At 40.6% G+C, this 11,321-nt stretch overlaps 1 protein-coding gene across 1 annotated transcript in view; it reads right to left on the minus strand.

Moving 5' to 3' along the window:
• Positions 1 to 3,526: 3,526 nt before the first annotated feature.
• Positions 3,527 to 11,321, minus strand: part of Brms1l (BRMS1 like transcriptional repressor) — a 37,082-nt gene continuing 29,287 nt past the window's right edge. Inside the window, exons 8-10 of the mRNA XM_005343717.3 lie at positions 11,039 to 11,078; positions 8,106 to 8,232; positions 3,527 to 5,102 (exon numbers count right to left, since the gene is read on the minus strand). Coding sequence (XP_005343774.1) covers positions 4,985 to 5,102; positions 8,106 to 8,232; positions 11,039 to 11,078 — 285 coding nt within the window. The 3' untranslated portion in view covers positions 3,527 to 4,984. The remainder of the gene's footprint in view (positions 5,103 to 8,105; positions 8,233 to 11,038; positions 11,079 to 11,321) is intronic.

Raw genomic sequence — 11,321 nt, forward strand, 5'->3', positions numbered from 1 at the left:
GCAAGAGTGTTCGTGTCAGACTTGTTTATGTGCAAGAGTGTTCGTGTCAGACTTGTTTATGTGCAAGAGTGTTCGTGTCAGACTTGTTTAAGAAAGAGAAGAGGTGGAAGGAAATGAAAAATCCAAATATTGGCCATATAGTGTAGTATATGCCACAATGTCAGGCCACTTTATTTAAAAAACAATGAATACTATGTAGAAGGAGCTGCGGGCAGGCATGCTTTTCGTCCTGCCCAGCTAGCTTAGCCCCGGAAATAACAACACACAAATTGTATTCTTTTAAACACTGCCTGACCCATTATATCTAGCCTCTTCTTGGCTCTCACATCTTGACTAACCCATTTCTAATAATCTGTGTAGCACCACAAGTTGTGGTGGCTTACCGGGAAAGATTCAGCATGTCTGACCTGGTGGCTGGCTCCACGGTGTCTGTCCCATTGCCTTCTTCCTCCCAGCATTCTGTTCTGTCTACTCTACCCACCTAAGGGCTGGCCTATCAAAAGGCCAAAGCAGTTTCTTTATTAACCAATAAAAGTAACACAGATAGATGACCCTCCTCCATCAATGACTATATGGTCATGAAAAAGTTCAAGGTGGATCTCCAGAGAGTGATGGAGGTCACTGTACTGGTCACATTTTCATTACTGTGATAGTGAAACACCTAACACAGGGTACTGAAAAAAGTTTTAATCAGGTCCCAATTTTAGAGGTTCAAAGTCCAAAACCAGTCAGTTGCACTTGATTGGCCTCTGGTGAGGGCAGATGGCAACAGCTCATGACTGTGAGAAACAGATGAAAGGGCTCATGGCTCAAACTGGAGGCAGCTAAGCAAAGCCCTGGGCAGACTTTCAGAACAACCCTCACTAGAAATCTAAGGACTTCACGAGAACTTCTCCCAAGGGTGCATCCCCAGTGGGCTAAGGACAACCTCTCACTGAGAACTCACTCCCAGTGGTCCCCCCACATCCCAACAGTACCACTCTGTGGACCAAGCCCTCAACCACAATAGACCTGGAAGACACCCACACCACAGCAATTACCAAGGCATATTGCACTTGCAAAAGAAAAGGATGCTGAGAGTAAAATACAGTCTTCCTTTTGTGTAAAAATCAGACCTTCTGTGTCCCCTCCTCCTTAACTGAAGACATATATGACAGAATCCTAGAAAATCTTCTAAGCCTTGGATCGAGGTAGAAAAGCTACAGAGAATTGGGGTGTTAAGGAGGCAGTGACCAGCAAGCAACTTCCCTCTTCAGTGGCTTAAATACAGGCCATGACCTCAACTGAATGTTCCCTTGGACAATGCATAGCAAAACAGAAAACAAAAGCTCTCAAGAAAGGGAAAAATGAGCGGTCTAAGCCCTGGGCTCCCCTCTGTAGAAGGCCAAAACTCTCAACAGAAACTCTGGGCCTGAGCAAGGCTACAGTGTGTGCCTCTTGTGTAGTGGGTAACTGTTGTTTTATATAAATATTTACAAGATATAATTTAACACCACAGAGTATAAGGTTCAAATAAAAGACTTTCAATCTCAGGAGGCAGAAGCAGGTGGATCTCTGAGAGTTCAAGGCCATCCTGCTCTACAAAGTGTTCCAGGCTAGGACTATATAATAAGATCCTATCTCAAAACAAACAAAACTGCTAGGGTTAGGGTTCATGGATAATTTCAAGGGCTCAAGGTACTTGAGTAAAATGACCCACTAACACAGTTACATAACTTACTGAAATCTGACTTGAATGTGCAATCACGTGGGCTCCTATAGACGCCAGCTGCAGAGCCCTTCAGTAACAAACAAAGTAGAATATCTCTCAACATCCCTGCAGAGAAGGTTGAGCCTCTGACTAATGATTCTTCCTCACAGTTGAAAACGATTTACAACCTTTAGTAAAAAAGGTTACCAAGCCAGAAGGAAGGCAATCCTCTCTTCAGAGGACTACAGCTACCTTCCAGCAAGGTCACCCACCTGAGCCTATTTTAGCAACAAAAAGACAGAAAAGAAAAAAAGACTCAAAAGGTACAGCTTGCTTTTAATCAAATGTGCCTTGAAAGAGAACATAAGCTTCAATTTTGGGGGAAAAGAATTTATACACTTACAAATTTTAGCTTTCCGTGGCAGAACATACACATATTTTTCTGAAAGCTAAGCTATTTGAGCCTGTTTCAAAACGTTCATGGTATTGACCTTTCATGTTTGGAGAAAAATATAAGGTCAAAAACTCCCAACATAGGACAAATATGTAGTTAGAATTCTGACATTTTATTCATTTTTATTTTGAACATGCAAAAATTAATGAATTTCAGGTTCTACATTAAATACAAATAACACATGAAAGATACTCAAATGACGATTTTTTTAATCGCTGGATACCCATTAGTCACAGGTTCCACCCTGTTCCAATAAATTGGTCAGAGTAATAAAATACATGGTCTAAAAAGAACGTAGAAGGGGACTGGAGGAGATGAACTGGTGTTTAAGAGCATTTGCTGCTCTTCCAGAGAACCCAAGCTTGGTTCCCAGCTCTCTCATCTGGTGGCTCACCAATGCCTACAACTCCAGCTCCAAGAGACCCAATGTTCTAATGACTAGCGCCCATATACATGTGAGATCCACTCACACAGACACACAAGCACACACACAAATGAGTGTTATTAAAAATAAATCTTAAAAATAAAGTGGGAAGCTATGGAGGGCAAGATGCTGGCTGGCCCACAGTAACAATGGGGACTTCTCACAGGTCACCCACATTGCACCAGCCATGGTCCCTGCAGCTCCATGGAGACAAGAGACATGCCTCCTCTCTGCCTCTGAACTTTCCAGTGCTTTTTCATATTTTACATCTCTGAATTTTCACTAGCTTACATTCCAATTTGGCAAGACTGTAACGATCCTAGCTAATGTACTCATTCACCCCTTATTCAATCCGTTTCCTTAGGAGGCACGCCTTTTCGGTCCACTTCGTCTTAGATAATGGTTGGGGTCTTTGTCTTAAGTGTGAGATGGCAGGGCAAGGTGAGCTCAATGTGAACAAGGAGCTGTGGTAGGAAAGTCCAGAAACTGCCAGCAGGAACTGATGATAAACACGCAGCGGCAGCAGTTGGCCCATCTCATCGCAGGGTTCCCAATGATCTCTAATAATTAACAGACTAATGGGAAACTGCCTGCAACAAGCTATCTCATGGTGTTCATATCGCTGACCAGCATGTGCTTGCCACAATCTTAATATGATACAGAAATTCAAGTTTTCACAGTAAGCATGAGAAACAAGTCTTTATTTTTTTTTCTGGTTAGAATTTCAAAATACAGAGTATACTTGCTAAGGTATAACACAGCTGTGTGCATATTTTAGTTAAGTATAACTTAGGCCCTGAACACCTGCGCATGTCCCGCAGAGGTGCAAGTGTGTGCAGCCGAGCGCAAGCCCCTCCACACCGCTGTGGATCTACCGATGACAACTGGCTCAAATCTGCCCAGAAGTGGACAGGGTAGAAACAACTAAGCATAAGTGAATAACACACGGTACCACAAATGACACTCAAACACTTCTTTTTATTACATACTAAATTTAAAAATACAAATCTCATTAAAAATGTTTATCAAACATCATATATATATATATAAGTACTGTCAAATGCTCCTAGATTGCGACAGTAAGTCCAGCTGCTAAGGCTGATGAGAAACAGAACAGAGCAGCACAATACTGCTGATACTAATTTCAAAAGTCGAACGGGTTACATTTGGCAACTGTGAAGTGGTGACCTGCACAGGATACCTGCAGAGGTAAACTCATAAGGAACTAACGGAATCATGCAGAGACTCCTTGGCTGAGTGTGAGCAAGTGAATCTTCCTCGTCCTCCTAAATACCACGGTAACAGAAAGTAAAGTGCATGAGACCACCAGAACACTTGGTTTGGTGGCATCCTAAACACATACTATAGCCAACTGTGCTGCCAAGTTGCGGGCTTCAGTGTTCTACCTGGTTCCAGAGGCTTTGGAAGTTAATTATGAATGTGGCTAAGGGAAGGGAGGCCAACATTTTCTAAATTGCACCAAATGGCCTTAAAATGTAAAAACATGTAATATTTTAAAAATGCTAATGGGGAGGGCTAGATTCAAAGGAAGTGTTCACATCTATCCTAGCAATAAAATTAGAATAAGGATCTAGCTTTGCCTCCGGAAAATGCTTACTAACATCTTCAGAAGGTCAGACATGTGCAGAGAGCACAGCAATACTGCCAGTCGCTGCTCCCACAGACACTGCATTACCAACACCAGGGGGCACCTGCCCTCCAAAAGCTCACAATCAACACAGCAGCAGCGTGGTAACACATGACACAATGCTACCAATACACCTCTAATATGATCTGGAAAAGAGGCCACCACCATGAGGCAGAAGAGAAGGAGATCCAGTCTGTAAAAGTGCTCCCTTTACTTCTCAGACCCAACAGTTCAACATGGAGTAAAACACTGGACAGCTGGGCCGCCGGTTCTATGTAAGCTGATGATGCCATATATACATACTCACAGACATATGTATAAATTTCAATTGATTTAAACTAATGCGCTAATACAAATCATGTATAGGAAATATTTTCTCGGTCTTATTTACAAACACAATGAGTGACGAAGGCAAGGCGTGGAGACTTTAAAACTGCAGCTTAACTGTAGTTTGTAGTGCACTAAAAGATGAGACACTCACATAATTAAAACACAAAATGAAACAAAACTGAGGGAAAAAATACATACCAAATATACCTGCTGGCCACAGGACCTAAGAGGCAAATAAATGTGATGGTCATGATTAAATTTTTTCGCTATTTTTCTTAATGACTTACCAATATGGGTCTACTTAGAGTTCTACCTAAAAGACACATTCTCTCATGACTCGATGAAGAGATTCAGCTGCTGAATACATTTTCTTGGCTCCCATGGCACATTACACTTGGTAACACTAATAAGGTAGATTTGGATACACTTAAATTGTGATTACGAATGTTTAATTGAGTATTTTCCTTTCTGTAGCTGTGAAATGTAAAGCTTAGATTTGCTTCCATCAGGCCTCTTAAACCAAACTTCATCATGGTTAATTGTTGTAATTACAGCACTAAAAAAGAAAAAAAAGTGAATGAATTACAATGTGGTTCATTTCATTTCACTTATTTTATTATTATGGGGGTTTATTTCTCTTTTTTTTTTTTAGACATGCCATAGAAAGCCCAGACTGGCCTTGAGCTTGTGTTTCTTCTGCCTCCTCTGGGCTTTACTAATCTCATTAGATTACTAGATTAACAAGGTTCCATACTTTACAAGCTCAGGAGGTTCAGGTATAAAACTGACATTTACACAGACACTGCATGGAGTAGAAAATATCACGATAACCATCAACAACTTACCTTCTAAATGAAATCGATAAACTCTTTCTATTAGACCTAAGCCATGCAGTATGTAACATTTTGATCAACAACAGATTGTATAGACAACAGTGGCTCTAGGAGCTAAAACTGAAGCTAAAAGCTCATAGTTAGGCTGCAATGTCAAACATCACAGCACAATGCGTTCTTCGTGTGTGTGCTGACACTGTTGCACAGAAACCTACTGTGCTGTCAATCACATGAAAGCAGAGCCTGACACTTGGCAAAGATGATTCACTTTGCTACCTGCCTAGGTACTGACAACATCAACATTTTCCCCAGCTGAAGACTGACACCTGGACCTTGTGTAGGGGTGCCAGGCTCCCAACCACCGAGCTACATCCCCAGCCCTATGTTGTATTAGACTCTTTTGTTATAATTTTAGCATATATGTTTTCCCAATTATTTTTTAAAATAAAATAAAAAGTATTGCTGTAAAACATCTTACAACTCTTGGTAGCACCAAGTGGCTGCATTATGTGACCAGCCTATACTATGTAGGTGTGTAAGTGAGCTGTATGGTGCTGAAAAGCCCTGTGGCACATATCCCCTCGTTGAGTGAGGTACTGGCTGTTCTAAAACACATCATTCCTTCCCCATCCACACTTCATCTTATTCAGTAGCATTAGAGCCTCTTCTACATCAACAGGGAGTCTTTTAAATACTAATCTGTCAATTCCCAGTGTTAGATCACCTGTTGGACTGATTCTCTTCTCAACACTACTAATCTTCACATAGAAAAGATATTCAAAATCTACCTCAAAAGATTTATCACTTTCACTGCTATCTCTTTTTAATCACTTTAATTCTAAGTAGTAGCAAAATGTCTCAAAACCAACAAAACAAGAGAATCCTGGGGCATCAAATAAAATTGGTATTATGATAAACGAACTTCTATGAAAAAAGCTGTTATGCATATTCTTGAAATCCAAAAATTTACATATGAAATCATAATCCAATTATGATTATTTCAAAATAAGAAATCACACTAAACTCAAATGTTCTTATGTAGAAAAGACTGTTTCTTACTTAGAAAGATAATACTCTGGAAATTTAACCCTAAAGGATAAAAGCAATAACTCATCAATATTTTCAAAAAGACCACAGCAAGATAACTTATAAGCTGCATAAATAATTAATATAAACATTAAATCTAAATTAACACTTAAGGACTAATTTCTAGTTTTCAAGTTATATTTTAGTTACAAAGTACTCTTTTTTTTTGAAGTTATTTTTTTTAATTAAATTTTTTTCACTTTTATTTTTTTTTCCTCCTCCCAGCCTCCCATTTCCCTCCCCCTCCTCCCACCCTTCTCTCCCTCCTCCCACCCTTCTCCCCCTCCCTCTCCAGTCCAAAGAGCAGTGCTCTTTTTTAATGCTTTTCTTTTTTGCTTTATGTGTGTGACTATTTTAGCTATACAAACTGTGTGCAGTGCTTGCAGAGGCCAGAAGAGGGAGCTAGAGTGAACTGACAGTTGCAGTGCTGGGAACCAAGGGTCCTCTAGGAGAGCTGCTCTCTCTCATCAGCTGAACCATCTCTCCAGCCCCACTAGGCAATTCTTAAAGTTTTCATTAATTTTCCATTTCTTTCCTGCCTTGATACTTTTTTGTCTGAAATGGAGTCTCTCCTGTATCCCCAGCTTGCCCTCCAACTCTAATGTAGCTAAGTGTTGGGAACACAAAGGTCCTTGTGCTCACATATAATGTCTAAGGGAACCAGGAATGTTAAACACACAGTTTTCCACCCAGAAGGCTGAGAATGGAGGTGGCTAATAGACTAGGTGATCCTTGGGTTATGTGCACAGCCAGCTCTCCCAGGCTCCCACACACAGGACCCAGGATAGGTAATAGTCTAGGTGACCTCTATGCTATCTGTATAACCAAGACCACACCAGATCCTACCGAGGCCCTTAAGATAACATATGTAGCCTATCTTTAGAACCCACCTCCACAGAAGTCACATGTACTTTGAGAAGAGTTTCCATGTAATTATGACTCTTAGTGCACACACATTTTTCCAAATGTACTGTTATTTAAATATCCCAAAACTAAACTGCCCAGGGTCATACTCCAAAGTTGAGCCCAGCACTAGCTACTGCATTATGATGAACTGGGTTTACTTCTTGCCTCACATGAACCGTTACTCTGCTGGCCCTGCCACTGCAGAGACCCCAGCTAAGACTGCCCTTGAACTCCTGATCTTCCCGTCTCCACCTCCCTAGTGCTGAGATTACAGGCTCTCCGCCTGCCTGGGTCATGTAGTGCTGGGGACTAGAGCCAGAACTATCTGTACACTAACAAGCACTCTAAAAACTTAGCTGCATTGCCAGCTGATATGGTTTTTTAATCCAGAAAACTGAAATGGGACCAAAAGAGTTAAGAATTAATAGGCCCACCAAAATTTCTTAATAGTCTGGTTTGAAAGTCATTATATTAGGATCGTAACAACTAATATACTGTAAGAATTAACAAACAGGATCACTTCATGAATGAGTAACCCCCAACACATGCACTTTTTAATGTTGTGCTCAACCCTCACGTGAAGTCTCGTGTATGAACACTACCAACTGCACACACGACTGGATCCCGAGGAACAAATGAGACATGGCAAATATCCTACAGAGGCTGCAAATGTTCATTGACAACAGGTGTAAACAGCAATTCTCAGAACACTGAAGCGACAGGAAGCGTCTTACCTTGTAGGACACTCATCTTTCTTATCAATACATATTGTTTGTCCACGTATATACCATTCGCCATCATAATACAGTCTTCCCTCTTCAGATCGAGCACTGTGCAGGTGTTTCTCCAGTTTCACGGGGGCTAAAGGGATCATTAAATAACTGTGATGTTAATAAGATACTGCCAAAACTTTACAAGACAACAGGAATCCATGTACATGTGTGTGTGTAAAAAACATCTGAAATATTCTTACACAGGAAATTCTCTGACTTTAGAGTTCACTGTCTAAGAAGAACTAAGATCAGTGAGGAGGAGTCAGGAGAGTGAGCAGGCACGTGAAAGGCTAACTACCAGCTCCACTTTTAAGTGCTCCTGAAAAACATGAATTGCCTTATTTCCAATTTTGAAAATTGCTTTTCAAATCTCCTTCCCTACAAGGCATATCTTACTTGGAAAAAGCAAAATCTAATGTATAATGAGAGGTCCCCACAACTTTTAATTATCGTAAGCAGAACTTCCATTTCCAACCTTGAGAAATGGTCTGGCTTTACTAGATAAACGACTGCAGGGAAAACACACTCTCAGGGGAACATAGTCGAAACCACACCAAGCAGTAGCTGCACCTTCACGTTCAGCAGCCACCTCTGAGAAAGTCTTCACTGCAGCTCACCCGGGCTCCGTATGGTTATCATCATCTGGTGCTAACTCACTCGCTTACTAAAAGGAGCCTCCAAATCTTTCCTTCCCCATGTCTCTCCAAGAACCTAAAACAGTCTCTGGTATGTAGAAGATACCACATATATAAACACACACACACACACACACACACACACACACACACATATATATATAAACACATATGCATTTGTTTTTAGTCATTCATTAGTTCATTACACATCTGAGCCCATCCTATACACAGCACACTGTGCTGGGTGCTGAAGAAAAAACAAGCAAAAAGATATGTTGCCAGACTTTGTAAAGCATATACTCCAGTCAGGAGGCAGATAAACAAGGCAATTAATTTAAAAGTACCAATGGGGCCAGTGTGATGGCTCAGCAGGTAAACATGCATGCTATGCAAGTCTGTTTGGTATTTGATTCCCAAAACCCCAATGGAAGGAAGGAACCAACTCCTCTGATCTCCACATGTGCGCATGGAATGCATGTAGTCACACGCCCCAGATGCACAACAATAAATTTTCTTTAAAAAGAATTGTGGAATTTATTATTCTTAAAGATACAAAGAGAGGTAAATGTTATGAATAAAAGTAGTAGAACATTAAGCTAAAGACAAGTTAGAAGAGAGCCATTCGATGGGGTGATGGGACTCTAATCCATGAGGGGCTGGGAGATAGCTCACTTGCTACAAGTGTGTGAAAAGAAGAATCCACATAAAAGCCAGGCAGGCACAGCATCCACCTATAATCCCAGGCAGGCACAGCATCCACCTATAATCCCAGCATCCACCTATAATCCCAGCACAAGGGAGCAGAAACGGGGGCTCCCCCGAGTACTCAGGGCAGCTAGACTTGCTAGCTCTATTCAACAAAAAATCTTATATCAATAAAAATAAATGGAGAGCCATGGAGGATAAATCTCTAGCCTCCACATATACACATACATGTCCACACAAGTGAACATGCATATCACACACACGCACACCAAGAAAAATCAAAGACCCAAAATCATTCTAGAGATTCAGGTATCAGTCCCTGCCAGACAAGGGTAGTACATAGGAACAATGCTGAAATTTATTGATATGAAATAAAGTTTAAAGGAACCATTAAAAGAAAAAAATGAAACTTTCTTAAAGATAAATACCTCTTAAAGAAACTTTTGAAATGAAGCAAGAAATTCTTTCCTCACTATTTAAAACATGTTTTTTAAAAGCTAACTTTTAAAGAATTACAAAAATGTACAAAAAAAAAAGCAAAAACAGACACCAATATTCATCACAATTTTGGCAGCTGCCTCAGAGTTGAAAACAAAATATATATATAATGCTAACACTAGCACTCAGGAGAGAGAGGCAAATAGATCCTAATTTCCAGGCCAGTCAAGGCTACTTAGCAAAGTCCTGTCTTAAAACACAACAGGCCAATCTCACTGGCAGATAATCTCTCAGTGTTCCACTGTCAGAACCCTAATCTCTGCTCACGGGCAATAGAACGCCTAAGAAATTTAATACACAACCCCCAGAGAGTCTGGACTCCCTGAAAACAATTCACGTAGTGATATATTATTTGTATTTTGATAAATAAGTCTTTCCTGAAGACCAGAGGCAAAGATAAAGCCACTAGAGATCAGGCAATGGTGGCATACACCTTTAAATCCCAGGATTTGAGAGTCAGATGGATCTCTGTGAGTTCAAGGCCACCGTGGGCTACAAAAGATCAATGCAGAAACAAATCCAGGTGGTGGTGGCTAGTGTTGATCTCAGTACTAGGAAGTCATACGCCTTTAATCCCAGAACTAGAAGGAATATAAAATACGAGGAGAGAGAGGCTTAGTGGCTTAGTGTCACCCCGCCTTGGTAGAATTAAGACTTCTCTAGTGGCTTGGCTGCTTTGCTTTTCTGGGTTTTGGGTTGAACCAAATTTCTGTCTCTGGGTTTTTATTATTTGTGCTACAAATTCATGAGTTCTCAACACTTTACAAATAATGGGCCAATTAAAAATAAAACAAACAAAAAACACACTGGGAAAATACATCTTGAATTACAGAACTAATATCAGTAGTTAAGAATGATTTAGCTTAAAAAGAAAGAAGAAATCGAAGAGATATGAAGCTTTTACATGAAGCAGGAGACTCCTGAGTTCCTTGTAATATCAGTTAGAGTTTGCTGACTAATGGAACCAGTGATATGTAGTTCCTCAACAACACAGGGCATTTAACCACTCTGATTCAACAGCTCTCCACAGACAGGATGTCACAACTCATGACTTACGTTCTGTTTTAACTCGGTGTGGACCCAATGTAGCCATTGCCTTAGAAAAAAGAGGGAGAGAGGGGAGAAATCTGAGTTCAGACTGAAAATGCACTTTGTTATCTGTAACATATACAATTTTCTTCATTGCTTCAATAATGGAATAAAATATAAACATTAGCTGCTCTCATTTTCTTCTGGTGCTGGGGAAAGAACCCAATGCATCCGGCACACTAACTAGACAGGCACACTATCTAGGCAGGCACACTATCTAGGCAGGCACACTAACTAGGCAGGCACACTA

Source organism: Microtus ochrogaster, chromosome 1 (genome assembly GCF_000317375.1).
Source record: "Microtus ochrogaster isolate Prairie Vole_2 chromosome 1, MicOch1.0, whole genome shotgun sequence".
Lineage (NCBI taxonomy): Eukaryota > Metazoa > Chordata > Mammalia > Rodentia > Cricetidae > Microtus > Microtus ochrogaster.